The sequence below is a fragment of the Harpia harpyja genome, chromosome 2 (genome assembly GCF_026419915.1).
Source record: "Harpia harpyja isolate bHarHar1 chromosome 2, bHarHar1 primary haplotype, whole genome shotgun sequence".
NCBI lineage: Eukaryota > Metazoa > Chordata > Aves > Accipitriformes > Accipitridae > Harpia > Harpia harpyja.
Genome location: NC_068941.1, coordinates 40,070,861 through 40,089,685, shown reverse-complemented (window position 1 = coordinate 40,089,685; position 18,825 = coordinate 40,070,861). Strand labels below are relative to the sequence as shown.

Genomic DNA, 18,825 nt, shown 5'->3' with positions numbered 1-18,825 from the left:
TTTTATTTCAATTATTAAACTCAGCTATCTCAACCCATGAGTTTTACTTGTTTTCAATTGTCCTCCCCATCCCACTGGGGTGGTGAAGGGAGGAGTGAGTGGCTGTGTGGTGCTTAGTTGCTGGCTGGGGTTAAACCATGGCAGCATGTAAGTGTGCTTAATTTCATCCTGGTTAAGCAAAGCATTGAAATCTACCTGTAGATACTCATGAATTCACTGTGGTTCTGTGGTTACAGGTGTACTGTAGTGTTTTACTGAAATGGCACTGCAGTTCCCTAATCCAAATCCCCTGTGTTTCCAGTTCCCAGTATGAGTTGACAGCTAGTTACAAGTCAATTACCATTTGCCATGGTTTGTCTCTTGCACCCTCTAAGATTCAAAAGTACTGGAATGTTTGCAAAAGTAGCAAGCCAGAGCAGTGCACGCCTCCTTATGTGGCATGACAAAACAACTGAATGGCTTGTTTTTTCATCTTAAAGCTTTGCAGATTTGTAGCTACCATGACTTCAATGATGAATAAGAGCTACCCACACAAGGAAGGAGATCTAGTGGTGGCTGAAGGCAAGCAAAATTGAATGTATGCTCAATATAAGGCAATGTGTGGGAGACAACATTTGTTACATACTGAGTATCTGAGCAAAAACCATGTGTCATGTTTCCTTAGGTTCTCAACAGGAGATGTGTAGAAGCAGCAGTGATGACAGGCCTGGCACTCAACTGCAGCATAAACAAGAAGTCCTTGTTTGACAGAAAACACTATTTCTATGCAGATCTGCCTGTAAGTACACAGTATGGCTGGTCCCTTTACAGCTGTAGGAAAGGTCAAGTCTGGAGTACGGATGGCAATAGGGGATGAGTGAAGAGATGCTTTTTCTGTTTTCAGTCAGTGTTCTGCTCACTCCAACAGGATGCTGCACTGTGCCCTTATGAGTAGACAGCTGTACCCTAGTGCTCACTGATTAAATATGATTGCTCTGATTGCTGACTCCTTGCTTAGCTGCACGATTCCAGTAGCTTAATGTAATTGAATTGGGAGCTGGAGCTGCTTTGCCCCTTAAGTTCTCCCTTCCTGGTGTTTAGTACTAATTGTCTGTTAGGGTAAAAGCAGTCTGATAATAGTCCTTCATTTAAAGTGAATGTATAACAAACACAGGTTCCAGTGGTATAAACATAATAGTGTCCTTCTCGTGTGTGCTTAGGGACTTAAAAATACTTAATTTCCCTTTAAAACTTTCTCAGTCAGCAGTTCCAATAAATAAAAAAAAAAAAACAGAGAAGCTGAGTCTTTGCAGTATGGTTTGTTGGTAGCTTTCACATTTGGTAGAAGGTGTCACTGGAAGTCAACTGCATTTTGCTGCACTTGATATGGGTGTAGAAATATTGAATTAATTTAAGAACCTGACTCCTGTCTTTGCAACAGGATGCAGCAGTGTTTGACCCTTCTTTTCTATTTTAATGAAATTAAACCTTTCTAATTTTAAACTTTTTTTTTTCTGTCAGCTTATTTGTACTGAATGTTCAGTTTAACACTAACCTGTCAAAGGGAGGACACTAGTTTTACTTCCTCTTATTTTGGGGTGAAGATCTGATGACTGCACTAAAATAAAAAAATCTGTTTTATCTGAGAAAGATCAGGCATGTTAGCTTATCCTCTCTTTAGGTGAGGTGTCCTGGACATCCGGAGAAGCAGAGTGGGAGATTTCTCAGGTCCCATATTAAAGTGTAGAGGTGCTGTATTATTCACCAAACTACTTTCTCTCCCACTATTTTGTTCAGGCACTGGAAATATTTTGAAGTTACACAACACGTATTCAAATACAATTGCTTCCCACCTTAGAAAGAGAATTATGCTATAGCTGTCCACTGGAGACCTGGATCTCAGAAGAGATTTCTGTTCTGTTTTCTTCCAGGTTGGGAACTTGTGGCTTTTCTGTGAAATTGATATAATTACTGATTTGGTTTCTGTGGATAACTTTGCTAATGTTTGTGAGCCATTAAGAGGCCCTTTTGTTGGGGGCTCTGTAGTGAGCTACTGGGAATGTAAACCGCAAACTTAGCAGTTTGAATTGCCAATACTTTTTTTTTCTTACTTGTAATACTATCTTAAAGCCCATTTCCAGACCTGAAGGAGAAAAAAGTGAAATAGCAGGAAATACATACAACTTTCAAAATTCCTTTACACATCATAAAGAAACACCAAAAACATCACAAACTTGTTTGCAAGCCACTTTTGGTGCTTCTGCTGTTAAACTGAAAACAATCTCTCATATTCTTGTGATGTCTGCTGCTATCAGTCTACTGTATAGAAGCTATATGGAAGAATGTTGTCATAAGAAAGAAACCGCATCCATGTGTTTAGAGAAGAGTGAGGTGGAAGAAGGTGTGTACAGCGCCAAATGGGCTGCCATTGTCTGCAGACATGAGTTACGGGATCCTCAGGTCAGATAAGCATGGACATTGGGTTAAAGGAGATGCTGACACATTTTATTAGCTTCAAACATGTAATTCTGGCTTTCTACTGGCTGACTTCTGCAGTTTAAGCACTGACAATAAATGGCCCGACCTGCATTTCATAGTGAAACATCTAGTCAGGAACCCTGTAATAAGATGCAGAGTTTAGGCTAATGAGCTGTATAGAACAGATAAAATAAATCCAGCTCTTAGGGTCATTTGACAATGGGATTATTGTTACTCCTGAAAATGGGGCTTTGGATGGGAAATGGGATTCTTGTTATTTATTGTCACTTGCTATTTCAGGCTTTACAAAAATCACTTTAATGAGAAGTTTTAGGAGATGGGAAGAGCTGTGTGATTAGCATAGGCTGCATAGAGTCAGTTATTTTATTTTTCTCATAGTGATTATGGCTAGAAGGTCATGCACTTCATTGCATATATAAATTGAGCTGTTCACAGGGCCAGACCATTGTTCTCCATTCCAATGCACTGTCACCATCTCTACCTTTTAAGAGTAACCTCGTCCTCCCTGCAAAATATGCAAATGCTCCTCCCAATTCATTGAAATCTGGCAGGCTTTTCTTTTTTTTTAATTCTCACCTCTGCGGGCACAAGCAGGCTAGGAAGGAGGAAGAGATGGGGACCCTACCTCAACAGAGTAATTGATTCACTTCTGTATTTTTACATCATTGCAGTTATTCCAATACCTTGTCACTGGCAGCCCCCTTTCTGGCTAGCAGTTTCCCCTTTGAGTGGAGTCCCAGGCATGAGGTGGCATTTACCAGCTGTGTGCCTTATGTGGGGTTGCAGTGTCTATCTTTTAAATTGCTACATTAATGAAATTGAGCTTTCTTATTTTCTTGATTTCCACCCCCCCTTCCCTCTCCCTCACCTCCCCTCTAATAAGTAAAGTTCTGAACAGGTGGAGAGAGATATTCAGCCTGATGGGAGGATGAATGATAGTCCCAGCTTGGGGATGGAATATGGTAACTGGCTTCAGACATGATCAGGGAACCACAGGCGTTGAAGAACCTCTTCTAGTCCATTTCCTGCCCCAAGGCAGTATCAGTGAAATTTATGTCATCATTGGCAAGTGGTTGTGCAGTTGATTATTGATTATTTCTGTATTAGTATGGTATCTTATACTTGTCTGTATTGAGGAGTGCTCTTATTTCTTCCAGACCTCCAGCTTCTCACAGGTATGTCAAATTCTAGACCCATCTTCTAGCTTGCTTCCTTTCCAGCTAAGCAAAATAACTTCTGAATTTATATGTGCATGTGTTCTATCTTCTTATATAGGTCACTATGAAGTTGTTGCATTTTCAGTTTTGTTCTTAGTCTATAATATTTGCACTTGGTCATGCTGCTGCTTTCTGAAAAGTGAATGTTTTATTTGAGTATAAAGCTAATTTTGTTGACAGACTGGCTATCAAATCACTCAGCAAAGAGTTCCTATTGCGGTGAATGGAAGACTGTCATACAGTCTCTGCATAGACAACAAAATGAGCCAGATGGTGACCAAAACTGTGAGGATTAAACAAATTCAGTTGGAGCAAGACAGTGGAAAGAGTCTTCATGATGACACAAGGAGCCAGACTCTCATTGACTTGAATAGGGCTGGTAGGCTTGGATTATTTTCCTATTTTTCTCCTCCTTTCTGTGTAAGATGAGTCTTTAAAGGTAAATGGGTGACAGGGAACAGGTGGAAAATAAAAACAGCCTGATGTCTCTCTCCTTGAAAATAAAAATGCATCAAAATGACCATTACACTTGAAGCAGGGGAATACTTGAATTTTTTAATGGGCAGTGGACCTTTCCCATTGCTGTTGGTTGATGGCAATTGGCTATAGCAAGTTAGGAGTCTGTTGGCTCCAGTTTGCTCAAAACTGTATGTGTCAGTCACAGCCACTCAGCTATTTAAGCTCTTGCCACTGCATCCGTTGTTGTTTAAAAAAAAAAAATAAAAAAAATCACAGACCTAGTGAATCAAGTTTGTGTATAGAAGGAGCAGCTGTTGGAATTTGTCAGTGCATGAGTCAGACGTTTCTTTTAATTATTAGCTTTGAAAAAATGTAGATTTTCTCTTCAAACTTTGAAATTGTAAATGGAATGAACCAAATTAGCACACAACGTGGGCAGCAACCTGGATGGCCTAGCCTGACTGGGACACAGTGCTACAGTGTCCATTGAAGTTAAGGGCTGTGGCTGCTCATATTCTTTGAGGGCTGGATCCTGAAGCTAAAAACTAGACTACATCTGTTTACAGTTCTCTCTGTTCCAAAATTAGGTTAAGGTAAAAAATTTGAATCTGGAATCGGATTAGCTTTAAATGGGAGTTCTCTCGGAGAAGGGCAGAAGAGGAATGTGTTCTTCTGATCTGCATGTCATGAAAGGGTGGAGGATTGTCTGCAGTTTGTCTGCTCCTTTAAAAAAATAGGAGGATAAGTTTTTATAGCAATCTGCAGCTAGGCCCATAGTGACAGTTACTAAATAATACATGGGGGTTTATTTTTTTCAAAAAAAGCCCAAGTGCTTTCATGTGTTTAGCCAGTTGCACTCTAATATGCCAAGATCAAAAGCTATTGTTGAAAATCTCCTGTCTCTTTCCCTGATAGGAGTTGGCCTCATGGAGGTTGTCATGGAGCCTGATATGTGCTGTGGGGAAGAAGCAGCTGCAGCAGTCAGAGAGCTTCAGCTCATTCTTCAAACACTTGGGAGCAGCCAGGCAGTCATGGCAGGTACAGAAGGGGGAAGGGCATGTTCCCTTGTCACCAGTAATTCTCTGCATTTGCAGAGTTTTGCAGCTTCTGGTTATTTTGCTCTCTGGTTGCTTATAATGCATAGCCTTTTCTGGCTGTTGTTCTTAGAATCCTCAGAGCCTGTCCTAATGTCTGCCATGCTTCAGGTGTTCTTATGGGCCTGCCTTCATCTGCAGAGCTTTGCGGTGCTAGATTTTATATTGCCTCACACAATAATTTTACAGGATAAACCTAGGCAGGAAGGAATGTCCCCAGGGTTCTTGTGGTGTTTCTCCCTGTCTGTCCTCTCTTGCTTGCCACAGGACTGCAGCACAGAAGATCTGTAGTAAGGATTAGTTATAGAATATACAAGTTATGGGACAAAGTAGTGGGAGCATGGATCATCTTACAAGTTGTATGTTAGGTCGCAGCTAGTCATAAAATGGGTGTAGGCAGTAAACTTGTGCTGGTGTCATGGGTGAGATGGAGTAAATGACAGCGCATAGCAGACACGGGTGCTGGGGTTAATTTAAGAACCAACGAGTCTGCAGCTTTTACCCTACTTGATCATTTCACAGACTCACTCCGTCTCTCCCTCCCCTCCAGCATTATGTTCACTTGGTCTCAATTTCTCTTCCCACTAAGGAGATCACTGCTGGTTTGGGGAGGTGGGCCAGAAAATTGTGTTGGTTTGTGCTGTGCAGCAGGCTTGCAGATACTGGTCGCAGGTGTTAAGAGGCCAAGGTCCTAGGTATTCCCTGGCATTTGTCTCCATGCATCTTTCTGATCTTTGGGATCCTCCCCCACCTGCAGGATCTCTCTAGCCAAGATCACTGCTACCCTTCTGAGACCACTTCCTCTTTTGGAAACCCCTGCTTTTGACACGAGCTCTTCTTTCTGGAACCCTAAGGCCCCAGTCTTTGCAATAGGTGATGTACAGAAGCACAGCGTGTGATCAGCCTCCTAACAGGTGATGCTGTCTCATGTCTCTCTGTTAATTGGAGGATTCAGGTAATGCCATTTTTGCTTAGTCCTAATGTTACCAAAATTTACAACCAGCCCATGGTTACAGCTAGCAAATAGCAGGCTTCTGCTTGAGAGTTTAAATGTACAGTTTTGGGCATTCATCCCGACCACACATACACCCAATTATAAGCTACCTATTAGTGTTCACAATGTAAGCTATATTTTTGCCTGTGACAGTTGGCCTTGCTGTTCTGGCAACAAATTCAGTCCATAGTATAAGTGGATGCATCTCCTAGAGAACTGAGTCAGAGTGGTCCATGTATTACTCAATAAACAGGATCCAATAAATGTTGGCTAGTGATGCAAATCTAATTTAATGTAGGGGGAAATAATAATTGCTAGACATTATATATGTTTCTGAATCTTTTCTCTCACTAGTGTTACACATGTCAAATGGGGCACAGTTGTTAATATTAAACAGCCAGTTTGCATGCTTCTTCAAAGGCCTTCATGGACATACATATACACCATCATTTATCACAACTGAATTTGGCCCTAAGATTGCCATTGGAATTGCAGTATGATATCTTTTATCGCAGTGAGATTTCTGACTTTGGAGGAGAATTCCAGTGTTGGGAATATTTTTCCTCCAGTATAGTTGACTTTAAAAGTATTTGGATTTTTTTTCAGTGTGGTGTTTAGGGGCTTTCTACTGTGGTTTTCTCTCATTATAATTACTTTCTTTCGAATAAGGGCTTTACATTCTCATATTTTACCTTCATTCTACTGGTGTGTTCAGTGAAGACAAGTGCCTGGTTTTATCAGTGTTATTTCATCAACAACAAACAGATGAAAAGATGATTTCATTGCAAAGTGAAAGGAAAAGAAGCTGGGCTTAAAGGAAAAAAGCTTTTTTAAGAACATTTGGGACCTGGCTCTCCTTTCACTTATGCCTGATTAACTTCATTGTCTTGTCACATTGACACTTACATCCAAGTAGAAGCAGGTCATGTCTCAAAATGAAGCAAGGGCAGGACAAGACTATTCTTCTTTTAGAGCAAGTACTCATTTCACCTCAAAGAGGGAGCACATGCAAAACACTTTTCTTCAAAGAGTTGTTGGGTCATTCCAGAACCTTTGTCCTTCATTTGCATGTCTGGGAAGACTCTGTGAAGGCAGAGGAAGTTAGTGCACTATCATCCAGCCTACTTTTACAAAGTGTACCAAGACCTCTCTAGTCAATTTACATCTATTGACCGGAATGGATTCTGAAGCTGTAGATGTCTTCACAGGTTTAAGTCCAAGTTATTTTGCGCTCTCTTTAATAATGCTCCTGTATCTAAGCAGTAAGTGTTTGTTTCTTTTTATCTCTGAAATTAAAAAGAAACAATAACCCAACCAAAACCAAAGAGGAAGGCTACAGATGTTCACTGTGCAATATGGGAAAAATTATATTTCTCTTTAGTATAACCCCTCCTGGTGGTTTATTCCGACTAGTTGAATAACTGTGACAAGCCTTTTCTTCTCAGAAAGGATGTCTTTAGAGGGATAAAACTTAGAAAGATACAATTACAAGTTACTTGTGGTTGAGTCATTAAAGATCTCTAAGGACATTGTTCCATTTTGGACTAAAAGTGCAGGATGCTTTTATATATAACTTTGTATTCCGTTTCAGTTTTTGGTAACCAGGGAAATTTGGGGGGCGGGGTGGGGCAGATTGCAGTTTCTTGAAGGAAAGGAAGAAAATTACAAAAAAATCCACTACTATTCACATTTTGTCCTTGAACTGTAAATTTCCAAGAACACCTTAGTAAATCTGTTCAACATAACTGTAAGTTCTTGTGTTCTATGCTAGGGTAGTATATGTCCATCAAATTGTAATTCCAAAAGGTATTTTTATGCTGTTTTTAGAGGAATGGAAGCTCACAGTCCACCACTTTAAATTGCTTGTCTAATTCTGCCCTTTATTGAAGAGCTGTGAATCAGAATCACTATATGGCTTAGAGGATCTGTGCTGCACTGCACCATGCAGTTTTCTCTGAGAGGAATTATGAGCAGTAATTTTTTTTCAAGAGTAGTATTCTCAGAAAATTTTGAATGATTGGAGGCAGAGTCTTGAGATGGAATCACAAGCAGAACACTATGATGACATGGTTGTTACTCCTTTCTGAACATATGGAAGTCTGCTATTAATGCTCTGCACATAACATGCAGTTTATTAATGCATGACAACATTTTTACTCTAGTTTACAGGGTAGACTATTCTGTTGATGAAGTTTCCTTTTACAGAGGGTCAGCTGAGAGTGGATGCCAATGTTTCTGTGCATCACCCTGGAGAGCCTTATGGAGTGAGGACTGAAGTGAAGAATATCAATAGCATACGATTCCTGGCAAAAGCAGTAGGTAAATGATGGTTGCTTCATTATAGGAGCATTGTAGATATTTTTTGTGGTCTGACATGAAATATGTCAGGCTTCTGAGTGTAGTAATTGGCCCTAAGTGCCCTGACTAGCTTCATCTGGGTGTCCCATCCATGCACCTTGCCCATGGGTCCAGAAGTCCCATTTAAGCTCAGGCTGGGGCCTTCAGACTTTGCCTGAGCTACATCACAGGTGTGCCAGTTTTCAGTCCTGTCTCCTGTTGGACCTTGGACCTGTTCTGTAGTCTTGTTCCCAGTCCTGTCTCTGGACTTACCTCCTGCTGCTTCTGACTGAACTCCCTGGATGGATCCTGGACCCAACTCATCCCCTCACCTTGACTGAGACTGTCAGTGGACCCTGTTAATAGCACATGCCTCTGCCCATGCTGTTCAGACCACCAGCATGCTGTGGTCACCCTCAGCTCCTGGCTTGTCACCCCTCGTGGAGCAGCCCTGCTCTTGCCGCTCCCTGACAGAATAAGTCTTTGTGTGGGGTACAGTGGGGACAGCAGCCGTGTTACTCTGCAGTTTTCTTGCAGAGGTAACCCTCTGCTTGCAAGAAGAGTAAAGCAGATGATTCAATGCCGAGCATGTTTACTGCTGAAATATGTTAGCAGTAGCTGTGTCCTTCAGTGTAGATGATTGCTTTCTGCTGAGTACGGTAGGTGGTGTGGATGAAGTTCAGATGCAGCTCAGGTACAAGCAAGAAAGGATGATTATTACATCTCCAAAAGAAAACTCAGCTGGGTGATAGGAAGGTCACTAGGAATGTACGGCTTGGCTGCAGTGTCTGGGAGAAAATGTTTTTTATTTAAAGGGAATAAAAGAAGATGAGGAAAACATGCAAAGAAAAAAAACAGTGCTGGAGAGAGGGACAGTGACTGATAATTCTGCCTGTAACTACTGTTGTTTATTTCATTAAGGTTCAAACAACAAACTATTCCGTTACTGCATAGCATTGAAAAATGAAATAGTGGAGTATACAAAAGCTAATAGTGCAGTATAACAAGCTTATTCTTTTTTCTTTTGTTTCTGTCAGATTATGAAATACAGAGGCAAATTGAAGAACTTGAAAATGGAGGAACAATTCTGAATGAAACAAGAGCCTTTGATTCCAAGCTTGGGTGAGTTTTTATTTTGGAGGAACATCAGGAATAGCAGCTTTGGTGTGCCAGGGATACCTAGTGACATGATCAGGAGAGGTAATGTAGTATTGCTGAACTTCTGTCTTCTAAAGCTAATGTTCACAAGCATAGTCTCCTCACAGATAGTAATTTATTACTAAAGTCGAGGCTTTTTCACAACAGATTGTGTGCTACATCAAGCAGTGTCTGTGTGAAAATGACTGCCCTCTTACATATATACATTCTTTGAAGTGGCCTTAAGAAGCTCTCCTGATTTTCATGAGGCAAAGTTTTTGTTTTGTGTTTTTACCAGAAAACTAATTCTGTGGGGTACCACTTACCACATCTTACTTGTTTTGTTTTTATTTTAGGTGCACTGTACCAATGAGAGATAAAGAAGGAAAACAGGATTATCGGTAATTTTTTAATAAAGTTAACATTTAAAGAACTGAGAATGTATTTCATTTCTTAAGTGTAGTCAGGGTAATGAGCATATAAAGTTTGTCAGCATAGTGAGTATGTATTGGAAGTTTACCTTCAACTGGAAGGGGAAGAGACCTATCAAAATCAGTGCTAGTCTGAGCAGTTCAGATCTACAGCTGTGTCTCATCTCTGCTAAAACCCATAGACTTTTCCCCAAAACTAAGCTGGAGTACCTTAGCTCAAAGTGGGTAAGTTGAAGGTTTACTTTGTGGCCACTACACCTGCGTTATTAAGAATGCCAGACATGAAACGTAAGAATATTCTGAGTTAAGCATTGCTCCCAGTTTAAGAAAATAAGAAATGATTTTCAGATAGCAGACAAAGCCTCTCCATGCTTAAATTCTGTGATCATAGATTACAATCACTGTCTGAAAATCCTAACTACTACTGAAAGGTGTCAGCATTCATAGGCAGGTATCTACCTTAAGATCTTTGTAGACCTAATGAAGGTGTTACCTTGCTAAGTAATTCTTGCCTTCTACCTGTGTGAGATGACAGCCATCAAACCATAAACAGCCACCCAAGAAGGATTTAGACAGAGGGTGAGGGGACAAGCCATGAGTCCTGTTAGGAAGAAATGCTGCTGGGAACAAGTGCTGGGGCAAAGCTGCAAAGCAGCAGCACAGCTGCTCAGCGCCTTAGGACAGGAGGTAATCACAGTGGTGTCTGGATGAGATGGGGAAGAGTGATGCAGCTCAGTGATTGCTGATTGCTCTGGGCACCCGTTTTCCTGTTCTGTGCGTGCCTGCCTCCTCCCCTGGTTAGGGCCATCTTAGCGCTGGTCCTCCCAGTAGTTACCTAGCTTTGCATCCCAGAGACAGTCTTCCTGTTACTCCCAGAGTTCACTTCCCAGCTGGAGAATTGTAGTTCTGCAGACGAACTTTCAGAGCCCCTTAGCTTTGCCATATCTGTGTTCCTGTTAGATCTACATGTATTCTACCACTGATCTTACTAGAGCAGAGCAAGGATTTTGAAAACATCCCACAAACTTTAAATTTGAATCTGCTTTTTAAATTACTGTTTGTAGAAATGCAGCAGAAAAGTCAGTGATCATTTTGTGAATTCCTTATTTTGGTGGGGCCTGGCATGAGGCTTATTTAACAAGACTAATTCGAAAAAAGCAAAAGAAAATTCATGAAAATGTAGGCAAAACTGGTGAGTCTGAGATATTTCAAATAAAGACCAGAAAGATTATTACTAAGATTATGATCAGTATTAAACTTTGGTTTTCAGTTTTTTTGTAACTTACTGCTGCACTTCATACATTAAACTTAAAATCTATGTTTAGGCAGATTTGAAATAGAGATTATTATAGTAAATGTAGAGGGTGCCCAATGTCCTTTATTCTGATATTTTTGAACCCCTCATTTGATCATGTAAGAGTAAGGTTCTGCTTCAATCGCAGTTATTCCAGTGGTTTCAATTGGCCTTCTCTTTAAGGGAGGCTTTTGTTCTGTGATGGCACCCTGCTGAGCACAGTAACTTTGCTTTTAGCACAGCATGAGATTTCATCAAGATTTTTGAAGTTAGTCTGGAAAAGGTTACAACCTGCCCAGATCGCTCCTGGCAGTTGGCTGTCAATCTGGGGTTTTCCCTGCCAGTCCAATCCCATTTTTGTCTGGATCCACAATTCATGCTTGATACCAAAAGGAGTGAGTTGTTTCCATATCTATTCTTATTGGTTTTATTGGTTTTTCTAATTATTATTTTGGGTGTAGAAGTGTTAATCACCCCTTTTCTATCATCGACTCTTGGACAATACTCAAAGAAAGAAAATAGAGGCTTTGCAGCTTTTCAGGGGTTGATCTCTTACTGCTTAATGATGATACAGCCAAGGCATGAGTTTTTAATATTTTGTTCATTTGAAACAGTAGTACAACTTCCATGTAAGTATAAACTTGTGATATAAATTTTATTCCTTTTTGTTTAGCTTCTGAGTGAAAATAATTATAAAGGTTTTGGGGTTTGTTTTGGGGGGTTTTTTTTGGTTGGTTTTTTTTTTTCATTTTTACTAGGTTTATGCCAGAGCCAAACCTTCCTCCATTGATTCTGTATGATGCGAAATCTTTGCCAGCTAATATGAACCATCAGCAAGTGGTAAATATTGACTGGATTCATGAGAGACTGCCTGACCTCCCCAGTGTGAAGAGAGCAAAGCTTGTTGAACAGTATGGGATTCTTCCTGAACACAGCTTCACCTTATTGGTAGGTCTATTGATCAAGTGCAAAAATAAGTCTAGCAGCTTCAAAGTTGCATGTTTTTTGAAAAGATTTACAAATGTCATATTAACCAGCTGGCAGTTCTCATGGATGTTTTTTAGTTGGAAATATGTCCAGTGCATACTTTGTACCTTGGAGCCATATACATAGAATGGTGGGGAAAAGAAACCATACACAGTGTGCATAGAAGTTTCTTATGCAAGGTGCAGTCAAATAACTATTATTTAATATTGATCTTCTCTGTCTACACATGCATGCACCTGTGACTGATTGCAACAAATGTACAACTTCCTGCTGACAAACCCTTGTCTGCAAGTGCCTGCTCTTCTTGTCTTTGGGTCTGGTACAAGGCTGGGCACATTGTCAGTATTTAACAAATTAAGAGATATGTTTTCCTGACTGCAGAAGCAAAACCCAAAGTTTAAATCTTTCAGCTTCACTTGCCCGTTGATCTGGCTTCCACACTATTTTGGAAAAAAAAAAAAAAAAAGACTTATTCTCAGGTAAATACACAAAATGGTTGTACAGCGTCAACTTTGACCTCACAATGCAATTTACCAGGGATAGGTTCAGAAGAGGGGATGAGAAAGAAAAGACTGTGTCACAGCATGAGATTTCATCAAGATATGGATATAGGCAAGGAAGTGACAGAAAAATCTCTTAACTTCCAAAATTATTCTAAAGGAGTTTGAGCTTCTTAAATACAAACTGCATTATCTCTGTTTGGCAATGATAACTCTGTGTGGGGAGTAGTATACCCACCCAAGATTAGACATTTCATGTAGTCAGCTAAGCTAGGACAGTGTCCTGCTTTGGTTACCTCTGTAATTAGTGGAGACAGAAGGAAAAGGACTTCTTTAGAGTAAGATTCAGAGCGGAACCATAAGTACTTTAAATTGTCCTCTGGAGGAGTTTCTTTCCTTTGACTATAAATGGAGGGAGAGCAGTGCACCTAACTTAACTAGCTAATATCCCTCCTTTGTGCGTCTGTAGTTTAATACACTTGTACAGAAGCTGGTTCTATGGAAAAAAATTAAAAAGGTTCTTTCCTCTGAAGAAAGCTGTTAGGAAAACTGCTTTTGTGGTGCTGTGCCATTTTAGTGAGTTGCAGATCTTTTACTGTTTGGTGGGCAGGTGAGTCATAAGTCTCATCAAAGTCATGAGGCTGCAGTGATAGCATTGAGAGGTGTCAGTAGTTCTTACCTTTCTATTTCATTGTATAACTGCAAAATGTGATTTCACAGTCAGTATTCCTGTCCATGCATGCATTTTTTCACATCAACATGTTTCTCGCATATTGAAATAAACAGAGCTCAGAAGGGTAGATAGGTCCTGACCCCTTTTTTCTGACTTTTTTTACTTCTTCCTCCCCTCTGGTGAGTTGACCCTGGCCTGCTGCTAAGCACCACAGCTCCTTGTTCATTCCTCCCCACCAGTGTGACAGGGAAGAGAATAAGAAGCACAAAAGCAAGAAAACTCATGGTTTGAGACACTTAAATAAGTGAAGGAAAAAGGAAGGGAAGAACCCAGAAGTGATGCAAATGCAATCACTCACCACCTTCCACAAGGAGACTGATGCCCAACCAGTCTCCAACCAATGACAAAGACTACCTCCCCCAGAATGCCCTTCCTTCAGTTTTCCTTGTTGAGCAGGGCGTTATATGGCATGGAATATCTCCTTGGTCAGTTTGGGTTAGCTGTCCAGGTTGTGTCCCTGCCCAGCTTCGTGCCCACCCTCAGCCTGCTCGCTGTGGGGGGCAGAGTGGGAAAAAGAGAAAGTACTGCTCTCAGCAATAGCCAAAACACCGGTGTGTTGTCAGCACTGCTTTAGTCACAAGTCCAAAACACAGCACCCTACAGGCCGCTCTTAAGAAAATAAACTCCATCCCAGCCAGACCCGGTACACCCACTCCTTTCACTTGGCATCGACCCACTTCTTCTGCATTTCAATTTTGCTAGTATTGAGGGCTTCTGCTGTGTGGTTTCTGTTGCCTCTATCAACTAGCTGCATATATTTGCCTCATCATGCTGTTCCTTTCCACCTGTTCTCTGAAATCCACTATTGCCTTTGCTTTTTCCCTTTTAACTTTTTTTGCAGCATGTAAGACAATTAATGAGCTCCAAGCTGAAATTTGGGATTCAGCTTGTAATAAGATAATGCATCCATTTGAATGCATGAAGTGAATGTGTTCTTCATTGCTGGTCTTCTTTTATTGTGCATTAGAATGTCAGCATGTATACTCTCCATAAAAGTTGCTTGCCTGTTCACTGGGAGACTAGTTAACCTTAATTCATCTGAAAACGGTATGTCCGTTGCCGTGTTAAGCTTACATCAGAAGTTGCAGAAGATTGCTGATAGGGCCAGATGCACAAATCTAATGAGCATTCTTTCAAGTTAGAGCACCCAGGAGTGCTCATTAAATAAATGGCAGTGGTAGAGGGATGACTCTGAAATGCAAAATCCCTGTTCTGCGCCAACTTGTTAGAGAAAACATTATGCGCCAAAGTTATAATAAGACAATACCGTACTTCAGCATGCAAGTTAGTTTCCAAGCTTGCTTCATGAGCTTTATTCTCATATACAATAGCTGCTGCCTGTATGTACTGCAGTATTGAGAATGAGACTCCTGCTTTGCCTTATTACAAGATGTAGTGAAATGGAAGGAGAGCATTACCTATTAATATCTTTATATCTGAAATTTCTTAAGTGTAAACTGCTGCATTTTTGACAGTTTTGTATAAATTGCAAAGAAGTTTCTGATTGTCTTCATGCAGAACCATTCTCACTCGTAAAGATACAATTCTTTGAGCCATGTAGACTCCATAGTATTTGGGTACTCAATTTCTGCATGCAATTTCTACTTCGTTGTGTAAACTGGTAGGCTGCAAATACTTCAGTCAAGAAGGATCTTTGACAACTTTGCGGTTATGGTATTATAATATTTTGGTCTTGCTTCCTATTGAGTCAAAAAAGTAAGATGTTTTGGCATAGACCTTAATGTGACGGTTTGTTTTCAAAAAGTATGCTGAAGTCTGGGGAGGTCCAACCAAAAAATAGATCAGTTGTCATAGTACAGCATTAGAAAAAAACCAGTGTGATCACTTCCTTTCTCATCAGAATTCCAAGTCTTCCTGTGCATTTACTGTTCCTCTGCTTAGTCAGGCCATTCCACTTGGGCTTTGGCTTATTGCTTTGGTGGAACAATTACATTGGTGAATCCTTCAAACAGTCAAAAGTGGGATGCTGTACAAGTTGGGTTTGACCATTGAGTTTATGACACGCCGTCCTCATACACGTTGGTGTGCAGGTGAATTTATGCTTATTTTTAGAACTTAAATCATTTTATAAGAAGCTGTAGGAAAAAGTTTGAACTTTCTTTGACTGCTCTGCTTGTCTGCTTTAATAGGCTAGATTTGCTGGGGTTTTTTTTCCCCTGACAGTCTTGCACATTTTTGCAGCAGTTGTTACCTCACAGTTGGTTATTGTGGGAACTGTGATGGTGAAAATGGGAATAAGAAAGCAGAAAATGAAATTTTATTTGTGAACATTGATGTAGTTTTCTTCTTCAGGAAACATTATTGGTCTTTAAAAGCATAAGTTTGCATTACAGACCCAATGTCCCTAAATATTGTACCCATGGTATTCTGTAAAATAATGTGTTGTTTTAAACTTCTTTAAAAAGCATCTGAAATCACTCCACCACTAGTTTTTTAGACATCTCAGTACTATTAAATGATAGTTTTAAACCATATTTAAGAAATTTGCATCTGGTTGAAATATTGGTGTGTCAGATTTCATGCCAGTGAGACTCTAGTGAGTAAGTTACAGCATATTTGGTGTGTAACAGGAGCACCAAGTGGGCCTGGATCACAAACATGGTGCTGCAATTCCAGATTTCTGGTTTTCCTTCTATGAATATTAAAATACATTATTCACAATTAAGTGAGAACAGTCAGTTAGCATTACTGTACACCAGCATGTTAGAGCATGTGGTGGTTTTCAGCTCAGATCTATCACAAGGGACAGGTGGGGGGGGGGGGGGGCGTAGTTGGAGTGAATTTGGCATGAAGAAAGTTGACCAAAATGCAGAACAAATTAAAGTAAAAAAATCAAAGTTCAAGTAGTATAGTATCTAGAAATTGAAGCTAATCAAGTTATGCCTACATTTTTCTAATATGGCAAGAAATTAAGGAAAATATTTCATTTCTGTTAGTCATTTTCATGTTTTGACATTCTGCCTTATTCATGTCAGTCTAGCATTGCTGGGTTTTCCTACTCTTTGGCTACAGAAAATGACAGTCACTTTAAAAAACCTACAACAAAATGCAAGGGAATTTTGGGGAATATGTATGGTTTTATGTGCACAAGTAGTGAGTATGGGGTTCGGTACCTGGTAGCATATGTAAGCCTGTCTGTCTGTCTGAGCATTCCTGGGCTTTTCTGTTCTTGCTGCCTTGGAAATCATCTGAATAAAATGTGAAGGCTAGGTATGTTTGTCCTTGATTTTCAAAGGTCTGGCAGCAGGGTCAGAGCTGTAGCGCCAGCCAGGCTGTTGGTATCCAGAAATCTGAATGTGCTCACTTCTAGAGATATGCTTTCTAGCCTATACATGATGAAAGTGTTGGACATGCTGTGTCTGAGTTGTGTGGCCTGCATTCAGACATGTGGCATCCGCAGACATTGTTTTCATGTGCATAATGTTGTAGCTAGACCTACTCTGCCTGGCGTGTAAAATCTTCTGCAGCATGTGTAAACAAACGAGCATTTATATGTGCTCACTTCTTCCTACCTAAATTGAACAGGTGTTTTTGTGGAAGAGAGCCTGCTGTTTAAATAATCAGTGTTTGGTTGTGCTATTGAATCCTGAGGTGAATTAGAAAGAGTACAGTATTTAGTAATGCATCATTTTAGTAATTCCACTTAATACACACGCAGTTTTTAATCAAGTTTACTGTACTTTGGTAATCATGTCATTCCTTCACTTTTTTTTTTTACGCCAGATTTGTTCCTCTAGTCTGTTTAGCCTTAGATTTTACATAATTTGATTACAAAGTAACTGCTAGTTAAATTTATAAGACACTGGAAATGAAGGGAATTATGTCTGTGTGTATGGGCTAACTAGGGGGAGTTGTAAACTGGGTTTACCTTGGTTGACAAAAGACGTCAGTGGCTTTCCTAGGCTGAGAACTTGGTTTCTTTGCTCACTGTCTCAAGGCAAAGAGGATGGGTCTGATTTTTGTCAGACCGGTTTTGCAGCACCTGAACCATTAATCTAAGTACATTTTGTTCTGTTTCACGGAACAGAGAGCAGTAGTCTGCAGTCTTCTGAAAAGCCATACATCATTACCAATGAAAAATGTGGTATCTAGAGCTGTTGGAAGTTTGTGTTGTGAAAGTTTTGAGGAGGAAAGTCTAAAATTCTGTATTGCTATGGTGATAAATTGCCTTCAAAAACAAGGGCAAATGAGACTCTTTTGATGGGATGTGTTTGAGTGGAAAAGTCAGGCTTTGGTTTAGTGTGTACCTGCACTCTTTTTGCTTGGAACTGTTCCGAGATCTGGCTGCAGTCAGTATGTGCTTGAGAAATGTTTTTGTTGTGGTGGCAGTATACTTAGAATAGCTCCTTGGCTGTCTCTAAACTGCGGCCTCTCAACTTCTGAGACCTGGGTTGTCCTCCTGTGCGTTTACGCTGCACACTGCAGTAGTCCAATGGCATACTGGATTTGGATTCCTCCTTGAAAAGTTTGGAGCTGCCACTTGTATCCCTTCAGCCTTCAGTAGACCTAATGAGTTCTGTGCTACAGTTAAAGATCCATCAATGCCTTGATGACAAACAGCACAGCATTCAACAGACTGTGCAGTTATCTGTTCTTCTAAAAACAATCTCAGATTTCACTTCGGCTATAAATTGAATCCCCTACTGTCATACCTTCTGAGCATTTAGGGTGCTGTGGAAAAGCTTACATAGCTTCTCTGAAAAAACTAGAAAAATAAAATCCTGCTTCTTACTGTATGACCGTTCCAAATCATTGAAGGGTGAATGCAAGCTAAACTTATTCCTTCAATCCAAAATAAATAGAAGTGACTCCAAGATCAAGAGTGAAATACCTGTAGACAGTTTCAGGAGAACTCTCTTCTTGGTAAAAGATAGCATGACAGCCTGTTAGATGGCAGCATTATATTTTCTAGCATTATCTGTACTTAAAACACATGAGAAGATGAGAAAGCTTCTCCCCAAATGCTGATTTTAGGGAGGACTTAAGAGAAAGAAGATTGCTCGTTTATTGAAAGTTCCATTGAAACAGGCTGGCAGATAAGCTCTATGTACCTATTCTAGACATAACATAGTTTGTTTGCTGTTATGTTAAAATGACTCCAAAGTCTTGTGACTTTGCAATGAATTCACAAAACCAAGTTTAC

At 40.2% G+C, this 18,825-nt stretch overlaps 1 protein-coding gene across 1 annotated transcript in view; it reads left to right on the top strand.

The window, feature by feature from the left end:
• GATB (glutamyl-tRNA amidotransferase subunit B) overlaps nt 1–18,825 on the top strand; it is a 52,232-nt gene that overhangs the window by 23,963 nt on the left and 9,444 nt on the right. The window contains exons 3-9 of the mRNA XM_052777183.1: nt 665–778; nt 3,876–4,074; nt 5,070–5,192; nt 8,448–8,561; nt 9,617–9,701; nt 10,073–10,117; nt 12,200–12,389. Of these exons, the coding sequence (XP_052633143.1) occupies nt 665–778; nt 3,876–4,074; nt 5,070–5,192; nt 8,448–8,561; nt 9,617–9,701; nt 10,073–10,117; nt 12,200–12,389 (870 nt within the window). The remainder of the gene's footprint in view (nt 1–664; nt 779–3,875; nt 4,075–5,069; nt 5,193–8,447; nt 8,562–9,616; nt 9,702–10,072; nt 10,118–12,199; nt 12,390–18,825) is intronic.